The following is a 22798-nucleotide window of genomic DNA, read 5'->3' as shown; positions in this document are numbered from 1 at the left end:
TGATTATATTCATTCAAATATATTTATCATTGTTCAGGAATGGAAGGCAACATGAGCTTTTCCATAAATTCTTCCTGGGAAAAATTTATCAGAACATAAGAATAATCTATTTCTGATTTAATTTTGGGCTTCAGAGCATGCTATGAATTATATCTTTTTCTTAACTTTTGAAATTTCAGCATATATCTTTTCTTTGTTTATCAGTGGCGCCTTATTGCCTTTCTATTTAGAGGAATGATGGTGTGCTCTGTTGTTCATGATTGTGGCAAATAAAAGGTAACTGGAATAGTGACGCCAGTGTTAACCTGCTCTTTTGCCTAAAATGACTTGTTAGGTACCAGATGCAAATATACAAAGGACTCTTTTTTCCCTACCAGAAATTTAAGTACAAGAGAGGAGGCCTGTATCTAACAGAAATACTCTAGAACTGATCCCAGAAATATAATAGAAGTGACTACTTAATCTTTTTGAGTTTTAATTTCCATATTTGAAAATAAGCACAGCATTCCTTTTATTAATTTGTTATTAGCTTTTAAATATGATTAAATGTAGTAAATACAAAAAGTGGCACACAGCCCTGGCCGGTTTGGCTCAGCGGTTGGAGCGTCGGCCTGCGGTGCAGAGAGACCCGGGTTCAGTTCCCGCTAAGGGCACGTACCTTGGTTGCAGTTTGTCCCCGGCCCTGGTTGGTCGTGCGGGTGGCAGCCACTCGATGTGTCCCTTCACATCGATGTTTCTCTCTCTCTCTCTCTTCCTCTCTCTCCCTCCCGCTCTATCTGAACAAAAAATGGAAAAATGTCCTCGGGTGAGGATAAAAAAAAGTGGCGCACAGCAGAAATTCAAGGAGGGCATCATCCATTCAAAATACATGATTTTACTCATGTCATGTTTTGCTGCTGCATTGAGTATACAGTGATGAATGAACAGAGATGGATCCTGCCCCACCTCAGAGAACTAGTAGAGGGAAAAAAATTATTTAGCAAGCACCTAAATGCAAAAAATATAAATACGTCTAGGGAAAATAACTGTGACATAATGCAAGAGAATTGTGAGAATTCCAATTTAGATTTTGGGGCGTAAGAAGATGAGGTATTTTCTCTCTGAGAAAGTGGTAGTTAACTGAGAGACCTGATAGATAAATAAGAATCAGCCAGAGGAAGAGTGAGGGTAGAGTGTTTTAAACAGCATGTGCAAATACCCCGAGGCAGGATGGAGCTCTGTTTATTCAGCAAACTGTAAGCAGTCCAAAATGTCTTGAAGAGTAGTATTAAATGAGATTGGAGGTATAGGTCAGTGTCAGGCTATGTCAGGCCTGGTGGGTTATTCATTGTAAGGATTTGGAATGTTATTTATATAGTTCGGCATAAAGTCAATGAAGGGTTTCGAACAATGGATGTACCTTTGAAAAAGTATTATGGGCCCTGGCCGGTTTGCCTCAGCGATTAGAGCGTCAGCCTGCGGTCCAGAGAAACCCAGGTTCAGTTCCCGCTAAGGGCGCGTACCTCGGGTGCAGTTTGTCCCCGGCCCTGGTTGGGTGGTGCGGGTGGCAACCACTTGATGTGTCCCTTTCACGTCGATATTTCTCTCTCTCTCTTTCTCTTCCTCTCTCTCCCTCCCACTCTATCTAAACAAAAAACGAAAAAGTGTCCTCGGGTGAGGATAAAAAAATAAAAGAAAAAGTATTATGGAGTAGAGATTTAAAGAGGTAAGAGTTGAGACTGAGAAGCCAATTAAACCAGCCTGGTGAGAGATGACAGTGACATGGAACAAAGAGAAGTACTGAAAATGGAAATGTCGGTGTCGTCAACCTGAATAAGATATTCAAAATCATCGCGATTGATGAGAGAAAGTGGCATGAGAGGAATAGAATTGGTCCAGAGCTCTGAGGGGCCTCCAACCTTCAGAAGTTGGATAGAAGAGAAAATGCTTATAACGGGAATTGGGGATATCCCAAGTACATAGTTTCAGATGGGCATGTCTTAAAGAGAAAGAAATGCTAAACCAACTATGGATTGAAAATTGAAGATGAGATGAGGATTAAAACATATCTACTAGTTTGGGCCAGGCAGAGGTGGTATTTGTGCATGAAAAAATGGGAATTATTTTGAATAGTATAAACTGACAGGGAGTTAGGTTAATCATGAGAAGATTCTTCTAGGGATTCGGTTTTTTTTTTAATTCAGGTTTAGGACAGAGTATAAAATTAATTATTCTCAGTCTTCTATTTAGCCTTTCCTACCTTTGAATATGTCTATACCCCTGGTTCTATTTCTTAGCATATCCAACTTTATGAAGTTCTTGTGTGGACTAATGAGTTAAGCTTGTTTATTTTTTTTTTATTATTATTATTTTTTTATCCTCACCCGAGGACATTTTTTCCATTTTTTTGTTGAGGTAGAGTGGGAGGAAGAGAGAGAGAGAGAGAGAGAGAGAGAAAGGGACACATCGAGTGGCTGCCACCTGCACGACCAACCAGGGCCGGGGACAAACTGCAACCGAGGTACGTGCCCATAGCGGGAACCGAACCCGGGTCTCTTGGGACCACAAGCCGGTGCTCTAACCGCTGAGCCAAACTGGCCAGGGCGAGTTAAGCTTGTTTAAAGTGCAAGTTTTATATTAGTACCTGAATTAATAATAATTCATAATAATAAACCTCATAGTAGCTAAATATTCTGATTAATTTTCATGAAATCTGTACGTCTGTTAGAATTTAAATTAAGTTATCCTTAAACCAAATGAATAGTAGTAAAATCAAAGTGTACTCATACAACTAAGGTTATAGGAATCTCCAAATGGCCTCATCATAGCACTGGAATTATTTCTGTGAGGTTGCATGATATATTTAATTGTCTCTTACATTATATAATAAGCTTTGAACTTACCATCCCATCCGTGGTTCAAAGGAAATACTCCTTGAAAGCATGTATAATGTATTTTTGCATGTTTGTCATTTTCCTCTTAAAAAATATAGAGGAAGAGATTTTGAGAACTGAATACAAATGAGGAAAATGAATGCTGTGTAACTAAGGATGACAATAGTGTACGTGTGTGTTGAGCTTTTGTAAAAGCTTTAGATTGTTTTTTTTCTTTTCAATTTTTTATCCTACTGTCCTTACTATTATATTGCTTATGTATATCCTTCTGTCCATTGAGTTCAAAGCACTTAGAATCATCAAGTCATTTATTTCTTGGATTTATTGAATGGGTATCCATTGTTCAAAAGCCTGTGGGCGGAAGTACAAAGTTATAAAAGCACACAAATTAAATGTAATAACACAGGAGCAAGAGAGCAAGCCAGCAGGATCACTGCTGTGCCTTTTGGGAATGCCAGACTCTTATAAAGAAAGGCAAGAAAACAAAAGAGAGAAAGAAAAGAAACAAAACAACCAGCTAGGTTTGTCATATTCTGAGAGGTACAAAATAAATTTGTCAGTCAAAGGGAATGACCACGGGGTATAGTTAAGAGAGGCCTAACTGAGTTTAGAAGGTGCTCTGGAAAATGTTCCAACTCATACAGTCTCAGCTTTTACTCTAGTAACAAAGCATGAGAAATTATTGTGCATTCTCCTACATTTTTGCAGTTAAGGTATTCAGATACAAGGGGATTTGGTTAACTGCCATTGTCTTAAAGCAGTGTCATAAACTTTGAATTATGATCTTATTCTCAGGTTCCCAGTTAAATCTTGGTTTCATTTCTTTTAGCATTTTAGCTTAGAGATATATTTCTTTTTAGTTGTTTCTTTCATGTGGTGGTTTAAAGAATAGATATTTTCACAGTTTGGTAAATTAGAAAAACTTAAGCTGATTCTAAATTTAATTTAGAAGAGGAAAGGCCTCGTTTTTTCAAGGAGGAGAAGTCAATAGATAATTGAAAATTAAAAAATACTAGCACACACACAAAAAATACTAGCACACATTTCAGAATAAGAAGACAGATGTAGGAGGAAATAGCTAAAATGGTTCAAAATACTTGCCTATGGGGAGTGGGAGTTAGGGGAAAGGAAAGGATTGGTCCAGAGGACTGCTCTTTTTTTGTTTCAAATCTAGTAGTATCCTTGACTTTTAAATTATATTCATTTGTTACTTTGATAAAACAAAAGTTTAGGAAGAAAATAAAAACAGGAAACCTTATGTACAAAAAATATTTGGGATCATTTTCAAAAATGAGTTTAATAATTATTCTCCAAGTCTTAGCCTATAAAGTAAAGGATTCATTGGCACCCTCATTCTATTAAGCATAGTCTGATTTTTGATAATTCAAGAGAGATTGGCTAAAACTGCTAATAAATTATGCATTGCACAATGAGGCTTTTTCTTCTTCTGATATTTTTTCTTATTTAATTGAAAGTCTCTAATGACACTGACGGAAACCCGTGAAAGCATTGTAATGTGAAGTCTTCAGTAGGCTACTTCCTATGCAGCTTCATTCAGGTCTCAGTCTAAATCACATTTATTATCCTCCCTGTTCTCCCTTTCCTTTGCCTTCATAGCATTTCCCACAATTGACTGTCTCTCCCATTGGACTCTGAACTTCACCTAGGCAGGGATTATGTACGCTGGTCACTGCCTTAATCCAGTGCTTTTCCATAACACCATTCATTCAGTGTTTGACATGAGAGATTTCATCTGGGATGTCGTGTTGGCTAATGGTAGCTGTTGGAAGGATTAAATTGCGTTAGTTCACCTGGTAACCTAAAGGAGTTAAAACAACTTTCTCAGCTCCTTGGAGTACATTGCCCCAGAACCTACTACGGCCTGTAAATGACAGGGATCCGTATTTCTGCTGTTACCAAAGCTCTTAGGAGATACAAGGTGTATTCAGATAGCAACTGTTTTGAGATCTTTCATAAAAGGCATTTTGTAGCTAGTTTTTTGTTTGTTTGCACAGTTCATGCATTTTTAGTTTCTCCTTCTGTGTCTTTGTCTTTCAGTTTTTGCATTTTTTTCCCTCAACATGTCTGATTCCTTATCCAATTTACTCAAATTTTAATTGACATAAAGTTGAAGTCATTAAGAAGATTATAATCATTCTTTTATTTGGCTTGTTGGCATACCAAAGAGTTAGAGTTAACAATGACTGTTGAATATAACAAGTAAATTAATTCAAATAATGTCACAACATGTTTCCTAAATATAAATCGAACACATACAAGGAGAAAAGCTGCTTCCTAAAAATTTTGCTTGGAAAGGCATTTTTGTTAAGAAAGCAACTATAACCGGCCCTCCATATCCACGGGTTTCACATCCATGGACACAGCCAAACCCAGATGGAAAATATTCAGTGGGGATAAAAAGTTACATTGCTGACATGTGTATGCTATGTAGCTAGGCCTGCAGGTTGGCTTTGTTTGTACTTAACATGTACAGACTTTTTTCCTTGTCATCATTCTCTAAACAATACAGTATAACAGCTGTTTACATTTTAGTAGTATTATAAGTAATCTAGAGATCATTTAAAGTATGTGGGAAGATGTGTGTAGGTTATATGCAAATATTGCATTATTTTATATAAAGGAATTGAACACCCACAGATTTTGATATCCTGTGTTGGGGTATCCTATAACCAATCCCTTGCAGGTACTGAGGGACAGATTGGACATTGCTAAAATTGATTTTATACTGCCAATTGTCGTTCTTAGTATATTTGAGAATTCTTGTTCACCTGACTCCCAGTGTGATCTTTTGGTAAAAACAAGTGATTCTCAGGAAAGTTTTAACTGGTCATTGACTTTATTGATGAAATGAGGTCAATATTTTTCTGTAATTGCTGCTGTGCACATTTAGGTGTTTACCAAAATTAACTGAATGTGTCCATTACAAAAATTCACCTCATGTCTGTGATTGACAGGTAGTGCCTGTACAGTCTGTCCCACTTGAGCTGGTGAAAGTCTAATAACATCTCTGACTTTGGACCTTAAGGAAATCATGTTTTTCCTTTAGCTAAAGAAAAATCAAAACTGCCTGTCTCTTACAGGACAGCTGACCAAAGAGAATTATTTAATTTCCACTTAATGGTCTACATATTGTAGAAAAAGCTGCATCTTCATTATATTACTTCCATGTACTATCACTTTTATGAAAATGCTACCAAGCGAATTTTGGCTTGGTTGCAATTGATACTAGTGCTTGAAAATTTTCTTGTTATAGTGTATGCATTACCCTAAATGTGTTTTGCTTGCTTTTCATCTTTCTTGTAACAAAATCTTTTCCTATTCCCAAATTGATACAAGTTGACTAAAGAATGCAATAGAAGAAAGGAAAGGCAGGAATCAGCCTCTACTAACTACATTTTGATTGAAGAGATTTCTTTAATAGATTGTTTTTTCTATATTCTGTGTTAATATCAAATTTTTCTTTGCCTTTAAAAGAAGAATTTTGTTCATGGTACACTAGGGCTTTCTCACCCTATTTTATCTTTTACATATTGATAGTTGTTTCTACAAACTTTTGTTCAGAAAAAATATCCACAAAATAAAATTAGGCATCTTTTTCTTCCAGAGAAATTAGCACCATATAGCAAAATTGACAAGCAGCCCCAACTGATGACTTTATGATTGCTAGATTATGATCTGGGGTGAGCCATTATAAGTTGGACTCTTATAAACGTTACTTACACATTAAATTCCATTCCCCAAAACTAATTTCATGTTCTAGAAACACAAAAATAGATTATAATGAATGAAAATATTTATAAACGTTACTTACACATTAAATTCCATTCCTCAAAATTAATTTCATGTTCTAGAAACACAAAAATAGATTATAATGAATGAAAATATTTTATTTTATAACCCTGTATCTCAAACAATAGCAGATAAAAATTTGGTTATTTATATGTTTTGGGGTGCATTTGAGGCTTTTGAAAATGTAAGTCCAATGACACTGAGACTGAAGATGTCTCATTTAGTAACTCTTCCTGTAGTAAGCATTATTCTTTACTCTAAGGACCTTCAAACTGCTTTTAAAATTAGTTTCTGCCACAAGAAATAAATTGCAAATTTAATACAAGATTGCCTCTCAGAGTTTTTGAATCGTCATTGCTGGGCAATAGACAGTTTCCATGGCAACTTCTTTAAGTGATCCCTTGCTCTAATTGTGGCAGCAGACTGAGTCACCCTCATTGCCATTGACCTTGACTGAATCATGAGCATTGCAGTTGTTTGGACAAAATGTAGGCATTGGTCCCAGTCATTAAGTAACCATAAATACTACAACTTTTGGTCATTACACGGAATATGATTATAATGTAGTGGGTTTCAAAGGTCACGTATATTTCAACATTAGACTTGGAATACTTTTTAACATCATATTTCCTAAGGAGATTAGCCATTTTAGTGTAATGGTAGCATTTAGGTTCTTAAGATCTCAGATTCACAGTTAGCTCAGTGCATTTCATTGTAATGCACACAGATGTTCTAAAACACAGATTTCAATGTCATAGAAGCATTTCTCTTTAAATAGACATAGAAGTTTGAGTCAGAAAACAGTCTAGTTGTTTGACTTGTGCCTGATAGAGCTAATATACCTCCCAAGTATATCAATATCTAATTGGAACCTTTCATTCATTATTACTAGTGTCTTTACTAATAAAAGCAGTGATTTCTTGAGTTACTACTGCATGTTAGGCATTGGGGTGGGTGTTTTATATATTCATTAGTTAGTTTCACTCTACTGTAACAGTTTTGCTGATAGAGAAATCAAGGTTTAGAATCAGTCTTGCCCAAGGTTACATAAGCGGTACATAGTAGAACAGGATTCAAAGGCCAGTCAGGTTATAGCAGCAGACTGAGTCACCCTCATTGCCATTGACCTTGACTGAATCAAGGTCAGAGCCTGGGATGTTAACTGCTGTGCCACAGAATTCCTCTTCTATACTCTAATTTTCTGTAAAGCTAGGAAGTCTTTAATATAAAGAATAATTGCTCCTAAATTGAATCCCTGAAAACAGTTTTTGGTATCTAGATTGAGGTTCAGCATTCCTCAATTGTATTTGTAATATTATTTCCAAGTAAAAATACGTTTTTTTCCCTCTTTTACATGTTAAATTTCTCACATATTTTGAAAAAAGCATTTCTGACAAATGTCTGCCTCACAAATTTAGACAGTATATCGTTAAGTTTAAGGTTCAGTACAAGGTAAGAACTGCTGCTTATTTTATATTCCCAGTACCTGCTCTCAATGCTAAGGACAATGCCGCGTGTCATGGTGTTGGCCCTCGGTTGCTGTTACCTAGTGGAGGCTGGTAGAAAGGACCTTTTGAGTGAGTGCAAACTCCACTGTAGCTGGGGTGCCACCTTTCCAGACTGACACATTAGACCACATTTAGCCTTTAAGAATTCATTGAAATTTTAGCTGATTTTTTTCTTCCCCACGTCTGTGGAAACCACCTCTTCCTCTATGCTTTGCCAGAGCCGAGGGAGTGCTTGTGTTCCTCCTCTCCTTAGAGACTCATCCTCTTGGGACTTTATTTTACTTGATTGCCTTGCAGAATCATTATTGTCATTCTCTGGTGACTTTAAGACTTACAACTTACTAAATTATCTGGCTTTTCCTGATTATTAGGGCAGGAGAGGCATTCTTTGCAGCTTTCCACATCCTAAGCAGAAGCCAGTCTGGGTCTCTTACAGAGCTCCCTGCAGAAGAAAGCCCTTTTATTTTAACTCTGCAGGAACTAGGCCCAGAAAATGACTTGTCCAGTCCATGGCAAAGCTGGGACTAGACTCCAGTCTGGGGCTTCTCTCTACTGACTTGCAGCTCCCTCTGTTTTTTCTTTTTTAAATTTAAATTTCAGGGCTATCGCTCCCCTATAGATGATTCTTGGCTGCCTTCTTAGCACCACTGACTCTTCTTCCCAAGAAAGAATGAAAAGCATACCAAGCATCATAGGTCTCTGATGTGAAATCCACGACATTCAAGTTTGTAGAAGTTGTTTCCCTTTTGTGCGTTAATATCAAAGATTATAGACAGACATTGAAAAGAATGAGTTACAGAAGAACCAATAGGTTCCTTGGTTTAGAGAATGGTTATTTTCAAACTTAGCCTTATACATTTTTACTCTCCAAGTAAAAATTGAGAGTTGGGGATTTTTCCTTCCAAATTAACAGTGACTCTATTTAAGGTGTTAGGGTAATCTAAAGTAAATTCTGGGATTTTACTGAAGCTTGAGGTCACCCTAAAGATTTTTCTACATCAATCACATTTTTGGTTACTCTAATAAAATTTGCTTTTTTAAATTCAGTATTTTCTACATTCAAAGTGGAAACTAAGACTTAATGAGTAAGAGGGGATTTTTAAAATCTCATAAGCACTTGTTTTTGCAAATAAAAAACTACAACTCAAGTTGAGTGACTTACCAAAGGTCATACAGCTAGTGATTTGCAGAGCTTGGACTAGAACTGGCATCTTATAGATTGGGGCAAGGAAAGGCACTCAGTACACTATCAAAGCCATTTAAAAAAAAAAAAAAAAAGATTCATCTTCCTAGAGAATTATTTTACTTTTTTATAGGGTGGAAGGATATTTATTTTTATAATAAAACACTAATGTATTTTGAAGAAGAATGGAAATCAACACTAATTCTTAAGGCAAAACATCAAATTTTGGGAAACTCCAAGCTCAGGTGTATGCCTACTCTTTTCTGCATGTAGGAGGGGCCTGGGGAAATAAGAACACTCTTCTGCACCCCACCATCTGCCCAGTGTGAGCAGCCTGCTAAGGTAATATGACTGTTGGGGGTTGCAACTCAGTTGGATTTCAATGAGAACATTCCTCTTTTGTGAGTTCTCTGGCTATATTCCAAGTATGGAAAAACATGTAAAGTTAGCCAATGACCCCTAGCAGCCACCATTATCTTGCCTTCCTGCCACCAGTAATCATGTTTTAAATAACAGACTTCCCAGGGTTCTAGTTTAGGCTTGTAGGCCACATTCAAGCCCTGTCCAAGGAACGAAGAAAAAGAGCACATCGTTTTACATTCCCACATAAGAACGATGCTGCCATGCCTGCCTGCTGCTCTCCCCTCCCCCCACTCCCGAATTATTAAGGTTACACATTGTCTCATCTGGTCACAGGATTTATTCTTCAGCTGTGATTTTGCATGTAATATAAAGCTAGTTCTTGCTATAAGAAGCTTGATATGTTGAGACAAATCCAGTTCTGGCTAGAAATAACATGGTTACAAAGCTTTTCAGCGTGTGTGCCAGTGAATTAACAACATAAAGATAACAAGGGTCTATCACCAAATGATTGGATTTGAAGGCCATTTGCACATTAATTTTAAAAAGGGGCCTGCCTGTGCATTCCCTCCCCCTTCTCCCCCACTTTGGCAGTGTCCCATTAATTTTGTTGAAGGTTTTATTTTCTGCTGAAATGCAGGAAATTTAGACAACTCTTTTGGAATCTCCCCAAAACTAATACAAACAAGATACATATGCTTCTCTTAAGGAAACTAAAAATAAATGATTTGAAACTATTTAACTGTATAAATTCTCTCTTAAAAGGGAAAAGGAAGTTTATATAATGAGGCAGCCATGAGTGCTGTTGACAGGGTAAGATACTCCCACAACTGCCAACTTGTCCCTTTGACATGAAATCACTACTTAGCACAGAACTTGTTCCGTGTTCATTACCAACATGTACGAAAGCCACCAGAAACCTCTGAAAACAGGACCAATTTTCTCAGGTTCTTGTCTTTACATTTGAGATGTTCTGCAATAAAGTAAAGTGTTCTTTTGTTTGTTTGCTTTTGAGAAGTAAGTGTTTTTGATCTGGAATCCATTCCTGGAATGGAAGCCGTGTGTACTAAAAATGTAATACCATGAATGAAAAAGGCACAATATTCTGCATGTATTTTTCTGTTCTCCAGTAAGCCATCAGATTTGATTTCTGATGAAGCTAATTTTGGTAGAGTACAGAGGAAACATAGTTCGTTTTCAAAAGCATGTCTTTTTATAAAATCCTATATTATTCCATAAATGTAAGTCAATTTTCCTATACATTGTCCTCTGAAGGATCTGCTTTATTTTTTGTTTTGTTTTTGTTTAAAGAACCAGTTTTGTAAATTAATAGAAGTGGAATTTGTGGCTTATATTTAAGGCTAAGAAATGTGATTTCTAAGTTCTTTGCAATTATAATAATTGAATTCATTTATCAACTTTGGAAAGGCACTTATCTTTTTGTCCTTTTTTTGTAACAATGTCTAAAATTAAAATTATTATTTTTTCTTTAAAATACTTTAATGTATTTGCTTTTATACTTTTTAAAACATACACTATTTTAAGGGCTTTATAGATGCTACCTCATTTAATCTTTATGGAAAATAATCTCACCCTGGCCGATTTGGCTCAGTGGTTAGAGCGATGCCCTGCAGACCTAAGGGTCGTAGGTTCAGTTCCCAGTCAAGGACATGTACCTGGGTTGCACATTCAATCCCCAGCCCTGGTCGGGGTTGTACAGGAAGCAACCAATCAGTGTGCCTCTCTCACATCAATGTTTCTCTCTCTCTTCTCTCTCTCCCTCTTCCTCCCTTCCTCCCTTCCACTCCATTTAAGAAAATCAGTGGAAAAATATCCTCAGGTGAGGATTAACCAAAAAACAAAACATAAAGAATCCAATAGCAATCTTTTTAGAATACCATTTGAAATGCTGACACCCAAATAATGATTAGATTAGAAAAACTTTAGATCTGTTTAAATACTGAGATTTTGATGACTTCGTAATTTTAAAGAAACTAATCAAATCCATGCTAATTTTTTATCCTTTTTACAAGTGGTGATTATTATCCAATAATGCTTTTAAAGAATGGAATATAAAGGATTTCATTTGTGTATTGCCATGCATAGTAGAATCCAGTCATGGTAGCAACTTGAAAATTCAGGTAACTCGTAAATTATAATTATTGGCATAGTTTGCCTTGGAAATTAGAATTAGCCAAAAGTTTGATACTTTATTTCTAGTGAATCAGAATCTCCTGGTATATAACTTATCCCTTCAGCCCATGGTTATTTCATGACCTGCTTGGTACCTTGAAGCTGCATTTGATCTCCCAACACAAATGGAAGGATCCACAAGAGCACGGTTACTAGGAAACAACGTACAAAGTGGAATGCTAGCTGTTCCTTAAAGGATGATTAAAGTAGTGGTTAGTAGAGAACTGCTGCCACTTGAAAATGAAAATGAGTTAGTTGCTGGGATTATAAATATACATTTATGTACTTATGTATCTTAATGGTGGTAACAAACATATAGAATTACATCTGTGATCAAAGCAGTCCAAATGGTGGGCATTTATCTAACAGGACACGAATAGGTTGGTAAGGCTTTAAACTGAGTTATATTGAGGGACAGTTGAAGTTGCTGGTGGGATGAGGCGAAGGTGAAAGCTGTGATAGTGGCATAGAACAAAACCCAATAAGTAGGATTGTTAAGGTGTCGGAATGCCACTAAACTGTAACAAAGAAAGAATGGACCAGGAGCCTCGCAGAGTGTTCTATGTTCAAGGATAAGTCGATTGATCATTTGGAATGGATGTTAGAGATGGAATTCTAACATTAAAGGAGTTATTGGGAGTGTCTTTCATAACTTCTGAGTGTGTTTTATGATTTTATAATTATTTGATCAAATTCTAAGCTTCCTAAATATATAGATAGTAACTAAATTGCTCACTATTAAGCTGGAGAGTTGCTGAATTGAATACAATAATTGATGTAGAAATTATTGGTACAGTTTTACGGATGTAATAAAACCAGTTAATCTAGATACCTGGATTCAAGGAACCATCATTTTATTTCTCAAATAATTCCTGTGAAAGTACTTATGGGTATACCTGTGACTGACACCACAGATGCAGGCTGGTAAGGCTGCTCCGTTGTGTACAAGCCTCATCCAGTAGGAATCGAGGCTGTTAAATATTTTGACCTACTAGTTGTTGAATTTTGTCCCTGGATATAACCAGGAAGGAAAATGACCTTATCTCATAAACAGGGTGATAGCTGGGCTGGGATTGGGAAGAGGTCTTTATATTCACATTTTAATGACCTAAATTATTTGTAATGTTACATGTTAAGTACATATTGACAGAAAATTATAATACACTACTCTTTAATTTAAATTGATTTTTAATTTCTAAATTATATTTAATTTCTCATTTTTGTTTTCCTAATAGTTTTACAACATTACAATATATAAGATGGCCCTGGCCAGTTTGGCCCAGTGGTTAGAGAATCAGCCCATAAACCAAAGGGTCTTGGGTTCAATTCCCCATCAAGAGCACATACTAAAAAAATTAAATTAAAAATAGCTTTAAACATATATATGTTTTCTAATATGACAGTCCAACGAAATACGATGTTTTATAAAATGTCTTTGCTTTAACTTCTCACATATTTTCAATTGATTTGAATAATGCGAGAAACTTCATGTTCTTACCATTTCATTTATAAATCTGTAGCTAAAAATAATCTGTAAAGGATAGCATTAAAAATGAAATATAAGGGAAATGAAATATCCAATAACGCCTTTAAATATAAGAGGGTTAATGTAACTCTTAAAGAACCTTCAGTCAGAATGATTGATGCAAAGTGAAAACTATTGTGGAATGTGCTTATTGAAGTAAAGTTTCCAGTTTATACTTTACCTGACTTGGGAATAAAATAAATGATCAGTAGTTTAGTTTGTGTTTAAATATACAGGCGCCTATTTGGGGGCTGGGTGTGTTATCCTGTTTGTTTCAGCAGATTACTCCTTAAAACATTAAGGATAAATTATCAATGTGTTTAAAAGCAGAACTTATAAGCTATCAATAGGTAACTTATTTTTGAAATATAAGTTTATTAGGACTTATACTTAATACAAATGGATTTATGAAATATTTTACGAACATAAAGTTCTGCAGAAAGCTAATGTTTTGACTTGTAGTCATAATATGACACTGAGTTGCTCTTAAATGACTTTGAGAGAGAATTCTGAAACTTGAAGTCTCTTCTTCCTCCTCCTTTTAGACTAATTCAAGTACCAAAATGAGATGAAAATATAATTGAACTCTGGTCAAGATTATATTATCAATTCCCAATTTGAAGGCTAATCCCTTCCTTTTGCTCCAAAAACATAGAAATAACAAGAGAACATTAAAACACATAGCCACATGCCAAAATGAAATTGATATTTCTCAGAGCAGAAATAGAAAAAGAAGAAGCAGAGAGCAGAGTCTGAAGCACTGAGCCTGTGGGGAGCTTCATGTCTGGAAGGAGGCAGGAGCGGCTGGGAGCTTAGATACTGCAGGGTATACAGCACCCAAGGTGCCCAGGTGGGAGGCAGCATACTGGTGCTAGGTTCCCTGCTAGAAATTGGGAACTGGGATAGAGCTTTTATTGAAAAGAACCTGAACAAAGATGTTTATAATGACTCTTAAGTTTTATGGCTAGGGAGGTGGGAGGGCATAGAACCAGCCTCACAGTGGTACTATGAACTAAACAGATTCTGTCTTGGTCACAGACCCTGCCCTTGCTGTCTTCAATGTGATCGCAGGACAGGAGCCCTGAGCCACCAGTTTTGATGCCTACTTTCAGACTAGGAAGTTTCAGACTCTAGGAAACCACTGCATGATCTATAGATTGGGGCGCATTAAAGCCATATTATGTGAGCCTGCATAACCAAAATTCCAAAATACACGCTGAAATATAAGAAAGACCACCAGCGTAGTCATGATCATAATTAAGGTAAATTTATCCAAACAGAATTGAAAATTAATAGAATCATTTTGAAAATACTCTATTTTTAGTATCCTCAAAGATAAATGAAGGAATGGTATTCATAAAGAAGAATAAATAATTATGAAATAAAAACAAGAAATGAAACAATGTGACAGAGTACTAATTAGAAAACTTAATAATGAAAAATATAGTAATTGAATGCTCAATAAACATAAATTTTTTTTGGTATGTGCCCCTAGCGGGAACCGATCCCAGGACTCTCTGGTCCGCAGACCAACGCTACAACTGCTGAGCCAAATTGGCCAGGGCTAAACACACATTTTAAACTGGGCACTATCAAAGCGGGTTACATTGAAAGCCCCATCACACCGTTTTATAATTTTTGCTTCAACTGGCAAACAATTTAGAAAACTCAAGAAGAAAAGGAAAGTCCATTATATTTACATATATTTTTGCTTTTCTTCCAAGAGAGTTGTTGATTGTCTACTTTGAGTTTTGCTGTCTTATGTTCAGTTTTGCTGTTTTATGTTCAGATTCTCAAACTATTGACTCTGAGGAAACAGAAACAAAACAATTGGCTCTTTATCTGTGAATCCTAAAGATTGAAATGACCAAAAAAAAAATGAAGTCATATTCTGAATTACACACTTTTATTGGAATTGGTAAAGACCCTACCACCACTTTATATTATGGAAGTCTAATGATTTAGGGTGACACAGTGATGAGAATATGAATAAGGATTTATTAAATGAGAGGCTAAGCAAGCTCCAAATTTCCTTCTATATTGGTGAGTCTATAATTTATTATAGGAAATTCCCAAATATCACTGTGTAATTTCAAAAAAATTAACAAGTCCTTTAGTAACTGATAAATCTAAATCTTTTTTTATTATTATATTTTTGTTAATCCTTACCCAAGGATATTTTTTTATTGATTTTTTTTTTAGGTAGAGTGAAACGGAGGGAGGGAGGGAAGAAAGAGAGAGAGAGAGAGAAACATCGATGTGAAAGAGACACATCGATTGGTTGCCTCCTGCACAATCTCAGCCGGAGCTGGGGATCGAACCTGCAACCCAGGTACTTGCCCCTGACTGGAATGGAACCTGCGACGCTTCAGTCCTCAGGCTAACACTCTAACCATTGACCCAAACCAGGCAGGGCCAGGTAAACATAATTCTAAAAATTCTTGCAAAAATTTTCTTGAAAGACTTATTCTGCATGATCTTTCCAGTGCTGTTAACAATTTTTGAGCAATTGTTCTCATTCAAATTAATTCTGTGTCAAGGAGAAAAACACTGACTCGGTGTGGGGATTTTCTTTCTTTATCAGGCACAAGACCTAAATGTCATTGAAGAAGTGATTCGAATGATGTTAGAGATCATCAATTCCTGCCTGACAAATTCTCTTCATCACAATCCAAACTTGGTGTATGCACTGCTTTACAAACGAGATCTCTTTGAGCAATTTCGAACTCATCCTTCATTCCAGGATATAATGCAAAATATCGATCTGGTAAGTGAAGATGGAGATGTTTATCATGATTCTTTTTTAAGTGTTAAAGTAGAGGAGTTTAACAAACCTTGATAAAACTGTAATGGAATCTCTTTAACATTAACTATATTTGCCCTCTATTCTGCTATAGCAGTTGTTGCTTTCTTTGTGTGTATGTCTTATATACACAGACATATATATACACACATATATACTTTACTTAACATTTAGATCATTCATTAACATTTTTCTGTAATATCAAATCTTTGAAAATCTCACATTTTAATATCTAGATTATGGATGTCCTAAAATAGATTTAACTACTATCCCAAATAAAAGACCCAGCATGCTGAGAGAGGGTTTCCAGGTGATTTTAACACATCCAAGCCTAAGAATCATTATCTTAGATAATGATTACATATTTGCATAGAGCTTTATCATTGTGAGTTATTTGAATATATACAACCTCATTCGACCCTTCAGCCATCCTTGTGAGGAAAGCAAAGCAGAGCATGAGAGGAAAAAGGTTGGTTCAAGGTCACTTAGCTAGTAAGTCACTCAGGCCTTGAATCCAGGTCTTCTCATTATAAACTCCATGCTTTCAGCATTCACTTGGATAAACTTAAGTATGATGCCAAATGAGCAGGCTTTCCAACAACTTTTTTTTTTTTTTTATCCTCGCCCGAGGACATTTTTTCTATTTTTTTTGTTCAGATAGAGTGGGAGGGAGAGAGAGAGAGAGAGAGAAACATCGACGTGAAAGGGACACGTGGAGTGGCTGCCACCCACACGACCCAACCAGGGCCGGGGACAAACTGCAACCGAGGTACGTGCCCCTAGCGGGAACCGAACCCGGGTCTCTCAGGACCGCAGGCCGACGCTCTAACCACTGAGCCAAACCGGCCAGGGCCCAACAACTTTTTTTTGAATACTGCCATCCAACATAGTACTGGGCACACTAGAAATCTATTCAAAAAGATTTTTAACTCTTTTTTGCATGTTTGGAAAAAAGTGCCACGGTAGAGATATAGTAACATCTCTACTTTTTGCCTCTTTCAGCACTTCACCTTCCCCTTCTCTCCCCTAAATGCCCCTGAAATTTTGGCTTAAGCAAGTTTTTACTATTTCTTCTTTCATGAAGTTAACCTTGAAAAGGATTGGGAGAGGACACTATGAATCTACTGTTATTTTTAGCTGACAGGGAGTTGAGAATTGATATTTTTCATTAAGACATTCAGCAATGTTGAATATCTGCGACAAGAGTGACTAACCTTGGAGCACTTTTAACTTCTTCAGGAGTTAGAATGTGTTATTCAAGTGGCCAGATTTCTATTAGCCATTGGTATGTACCCCTCCTATCTCACTCATAAAATGAAATGATCTGGCTGAATTAGACAGCAAGACAAAATAGAATTACCTCACTAAACAAAGAATGTGAAAGAGATTTCATTGCTGAATATACGTAGAGAACAAAGGCAGTGAACAATAATAGTTGTGTAGTATGGTAAAGGCAAGAACTATTTTTATCTCTGTACAGTGTAAAATTCATGTTAGATTTTGTGTATTTCCGGACCTGACCATCCTTAATTGAACTCCAAACTAGTCTGTTCAGTTGCCAGTATGACAGTCCCACAAATGATGAACAAGGTTAAATTCTTCATTTTCTTTTAAAAAAGTAAACAGAAATTTAGTCTTTTTCTTCTGTAGTCTTTTTTATTTCAATAAATGACATTAATATCTACCTACTTGCTTAAGCCCCCTTCTCCCCCAAAAAAGGAGGAGGAGGAGGAATAATTAGTGCTAGTTGAAATAAGGGTGGGACATTGCAAACCTAAAGAGTACAGTCAGAGAAGACCTTTCTGAGAATCTGCATTTGAGCTGAGACTTAAAGGAGATGAAGAGTGAGCCATGCAGATATCTGGGGTAAGAATGTTCCAGGCACAGAAAACTTAGGGGTAGGATGGAGGCAGGTCTGTGTCTCCCTCTGAAGAAAGATAGGTATGCTTACTGACATTTAGAAAAGATCTGGGCTCCTAAGTATAGAGTTCTGTTCCTATAATATAACCCACTACATGTGCAAAGGTCACTTGGCTCTCTTCAAATCACACTTGTGCAAATTGGGGTTTGGGGAACCAGTGAAAAAGATGCTAATGCTCTCATTACTGCTATTCCTTTGACTAACAAACTGTTCTTTATGACTGACCCAGAAATCTCCTTCCAGGATTCTTGAAACTGTGACTGACTAACTTGTTAACTTGCAAGTAGGGTAACATTTCAGACTCTTCACAACTCTCGACAATGTGAAATATGTTATATTATTATTTGAAGGTAGATTGATAAAATAAAGATGTATATTATAAACTCTAGGCCAACCACACAAAAAGAAATGGAGATATAACTAAATAAAATAGATCCATAAGTTATACTCAATCCAAAGGCAGGCAGGAAAAGCAGAATAAAAAATAGTGAACAAATAGAAAATAATAAGTAATGTAGTAGATTTAAATCCAACCATGTCAGTAATTAAATTCCTCAAAAGACAGCCCTGGATGTTTTGGCTCAGTAGTTAGAGCATCGGCCTGCAGACCAGAGAGGCCCAGGTTCGGTTCCTGCTAGGGGCACGTACCTCAGTTGCAGTTTTTCCCTGGCCCCTGTTGAAGTCGTGTGGGTGGCGACCACGCAATGTGTCTCTCTCACATCAGTGGTTCTCTCTCTGTCTCTCCCTCCCACTCTGTCTCAAGATGAATGCAAATAAATAAATGAGTACATTTAAAAAGAAAAAAAAATACCTCAAAAGGCAGAGATTTTCAAATTAGATTGAAAAGTAGTATCTAATCATATACTGTCTATAAGTGACTTGTTTAAAAATAAAGGCATAGATAGCTTAAAAAGTAAAAAGATGAAAGAAGTTTTACCATGCAAATGCTAATTGAAAGAAAGCTGGACCAGCCTGGCCAGTATGACTCAGTGGTTGAGCATCGACCCATGCACCAAGAGGTTGCCAGTTCGATTCCCTGGTCAGGGTACATGTCCAGGTTGCGGGCCCAATCCCCAGTGGGGGGCATGCAGGAGGCGGCCAATCTGTGTTCTTTCTCATTGATGTTTCTATCTCCTCCTCTTCCTTCCTCTCTCTAAAATCAATGAAAAATTTTTTTAAAAAAGAAAGCTGGAGCCCTGACTGGTTTGGATCAGCAATTAGCGTTGGTCTATGGACTAAAGTGTGGTGGGTTCAATTCCCAGTCAAGGGCATGTGCCTGGGTTGCAGGTTGGATCCCTGGTCAGGGTCGTGCAGGAGGCATCCAATCGATGTGTCTGTCTCACATCAATGTCTCTCTCTCTCTCTCTCTCTCTCCCTCCCTCCCTCCCTCCCTCCCTCCCTCCCTCCCTCCTTCCACTCTATCTAGAACTCAATGGAAAAATATCCTTGGGTGAGGATTAACAAAAATAACAGTAAAAAAGAAAGCTGAAGTGATTATAACATAAACTTTGGGCCCTGGTTAGTGTGGATTAGTTGGTTGAGCATTGTCCCATGCATCAAAAGATTGCCGGTTTAATTCCCAGTCAGGACACACACCCAGGTTGTGGGCTCGATTCTCGGTAGGGGGCATGCAAGAGGCAGCTGATCAATGTTCTGCTCTCACATCAATGTCTCTCTCTTTTTTTTTTTTCTTTATTTTCCTATTGATATAAAATTTAATTTTTCTCCAATTCTGGCTTAGGGATGTTTCTCTTTTTCTCTTCCTCTCCCTTCCCCTGTCTCTAAAAAATCAATAAAAATACATATTTTTTTAAAGCAAACTTTGGAATAAGGAATATTATCAGAGATAGAGGGACACCATGTAAACATAAAGAGATAAGCCAGAGAATTTATATGCATATGTGCATCACCAATGGACATAGACAACAATGCTTAGGCGGGGACAGGATCGGGAGGAAGGTATCTATGGGGAAAAAAGGAGAAACATCTGTAACAAAAATTAATTAAAAAAAAAAAAAACAAGATAAAGGGGTCAATTCACCAAGAAGACATAACAATTTTAAGTGTGGATGTACCTAATAAGAGAGCTTCAAACTACGTGAAGCAAAAACTGATGGAATTGCAAGGAGAAATAGACAAAAGCATAATTATAATTGGAGAAGTCAACACTTCTTTCCCAGTAGCTGATATAATAAGTAGACAAAATTAGTAACAATACAGAAGACCCAAACAATACTACCAACCAATGTGATTTAATTGACATTTATGGAACATTCTACCCAACATCACAACTGCACATGGACCATTCACCGAGATAGACCATATTTGAGGCCATAAAACAAATGTCAAAAAATTTAAAAGACTTGAAATCATATTATTTGACCAGAGTGAAATTAAACTAGAAATCAATAAGAAGATATCTGGAAAATACCCCAAATGTTTGGAAATCCAACAGTACACCTATGGGTGAAAGAGAGGAGGTCAGAAAGGAAATAAAACATATTTTAAAGTTAGCAAAAAATGAAAATGCAGTACATCAAAATTTGTGGGATACAGCTAAAACTTTGAGGGTAATTTACAGTAGTAAATGTTTCTATTAGAAGAGAAGTCTTAAATCGATGGTAAGATTCCACATTAAGAAACTAGAAAAAGCCCTAGCCAGTTTGGCTCAGTGGTTAGAGCGTTGGCCTGCGGTCCTGAGAGACCCTGGTTCAGTTCCCGCTAAGGGCGCATACCTCGGTTGCAGTTTGTCCCCGGCCCTGGTCGGTTGTGCGGGTGGCAGCCACTCGATGTGTTCCTTTCACATCGATGTTTCTCTCTCTCTCTCTCTGTTCCTCTCTCTCCCTCCCACTCTACCTGAACAAAAAATGGGAAAATGTCCTTGGGTGAGGATAAAAAAAAAAAGAAACTAGAAAAAGAGGAATATACCCTAAGAAGCCTGAAACACCAATCAGAAAGAATATATGTACCCCCATGTTTGTAGCAGCACTATTTACAATAGCTAAGATCTGGTACACATACACAATGGAGTACTATGCAGCTGTAAGAAAGAAAGATCTCTTATTCTTTGAGACTACATGGAGGGACCTGGAGTGAAACAAGCCAAACAGAGAAAGATAAATATCATATGATCTCACTTATTTGTGGAATATAATGAACATAACAGTCTGAGGAATAAGGTAGTCCCAGAGACGTGGAAGTGGGGTACAGATTGACAATCCCCAGAAGAGGGGGTAGTGGGGGAGAGATAAACCACAGAACTTATATGCATGTGTGCATGAACAATGGACATGGACAACAAAGCTGGGGACAGGGTGGGGAGGGAGAAGAAGGGGGGAATCAGTGGGGGACAAAGGAGAAACATTGTAACAAAAATAAATTAATTAAATTAAAATAAAATAATAATAATAATAATAAAAGAAACTAGAAAAAGTACAGGTGTGTCAGAACTACCACCAGGACTCAGAGGCCATTAACTCTCAGATCAGCCTGGAGCTCTGTGCCACCTGCCTTTACCTGTCCATGTCTTACTGGTTGGACCGTGATGATGTAGATTTGAACAACTTTGCCATATATTTTCTTCACCAGTCTTATGAGAAAGAGGGAACACGCTGAGAAATTGATGAAGCTGCAAAGCCAATCACATCTTCTTTCCGGATATCAAGAAACCAGACTGTGACAACTGGGAGGGTGGGCCGAACACAGTGGAGTGTGTATTACACTTGGAAAATCAGTCACTACTAGAACTGCACAAACTGGCCACTGACAAAAATGGCCTTCTTTGTGTGACTTAATTGAGATGCATGACCTGAATGAGCAGGTGAAATCCATCAAATAATTGAGTGACCACATAACCAACTTGAGCAACAGAGGAGTCCCTAGAATCTGGCATGGCAAAGAATCTCTTTAACAAGCACACCCTGGGACACTATTACAATAAGAGCTAAGCCTTGGGCTTGCTTCCTGTAGCCAATGAGTGACTTCCCTGGTCACCAAATTTACTATTACAAGCAAAATTCTAACCCGATGGTAGGAAATACAAGTTTATATCTGTGAATGGAGATATTATTGACTAGTTTTACATTCTTTGCTAGTATTCCATCCTGATTCCAAAGGAAGTTTTTGGCTAAACAGCTTACACTTTTCACCTCAAATATTTTCTCTTAAGAGAACTGAGTTTTGTTACATAAGAATTGCTGGAGATAACATAATAACCGACTCCTGACACCTGGCTAATCCTGGTCAAGCTTTTCTGTCCCCAATCCTGCTGACTCATCTGTAGGACAGATTTTATCAACCTCATAGATTGTTGTGAGAATTATATAAGTAGTATGGGTAGCTCACCTGGTCCATAATAAACATGCAGATGCTATTCCCTTCCTTGTTGATATATAAATTATACTTCCATTCTGGAAGTAGTAGTTTTATCATTTTCTGAAGTAGTAGGAGTTTAAATGATAAAACATTAGTATGTCATCTGTAAAACATACAAATGAGAGACAGTTTGAAAAAAAAGGAGTATACTTAGAAATTGAGTCTTATGCCTACTCAGCAGCTCACCTGGTGAGAATGGGGGCTCCTTGTGGTTTAGAGGCAAGTCTGGTCAGACCACAGGGTGAGCA

At 37.0% G+C, this 22798-nt stretch overlaps 1 protein-coding gene across 2 annotated transcripts in view; it reads left to right on the top strand.

Annotated features, from left to right (window-relative positions):
- DYM (dymeclin) overlaps positions 1-22798 on the top strand; it is a 347109-nt gene that overhangs the window by 260678 nt on the left and 63633 nt on the right. For both annotated transcript variants that reach the window (XM_036246013.1, XM_036246014.1), the window contains exon 15: positions 16037-16219. In XM_036246013.1, coding sequence (XP_036101906.1) covers positions 16037-16219 — 183 coding nt within the window. The remainder of the gene's footprint in view (positions 1-16036; positions 16220-22798) is intronic.

Source organism: Molossus molossus, unplaced genomic scaffold, assembly GCF_014108415.1.
Source record: "Molossus molossus isolate mMolMol1 unplaced genomic scaffold, mMolMol1.p scaffold_m16_p_6, whole genome shotgun sequence".
NCBI lineage: Eukaryota > Metazoa > Chordata > Mammalia > Chiroptera > Molossidae > Molossus > Molossus molossus.
The sequence above is the reverse complement of the archived record's forward strand: the minus strand, read 5'-3'. Positions and strand labels throughout refer to the sequence as shown.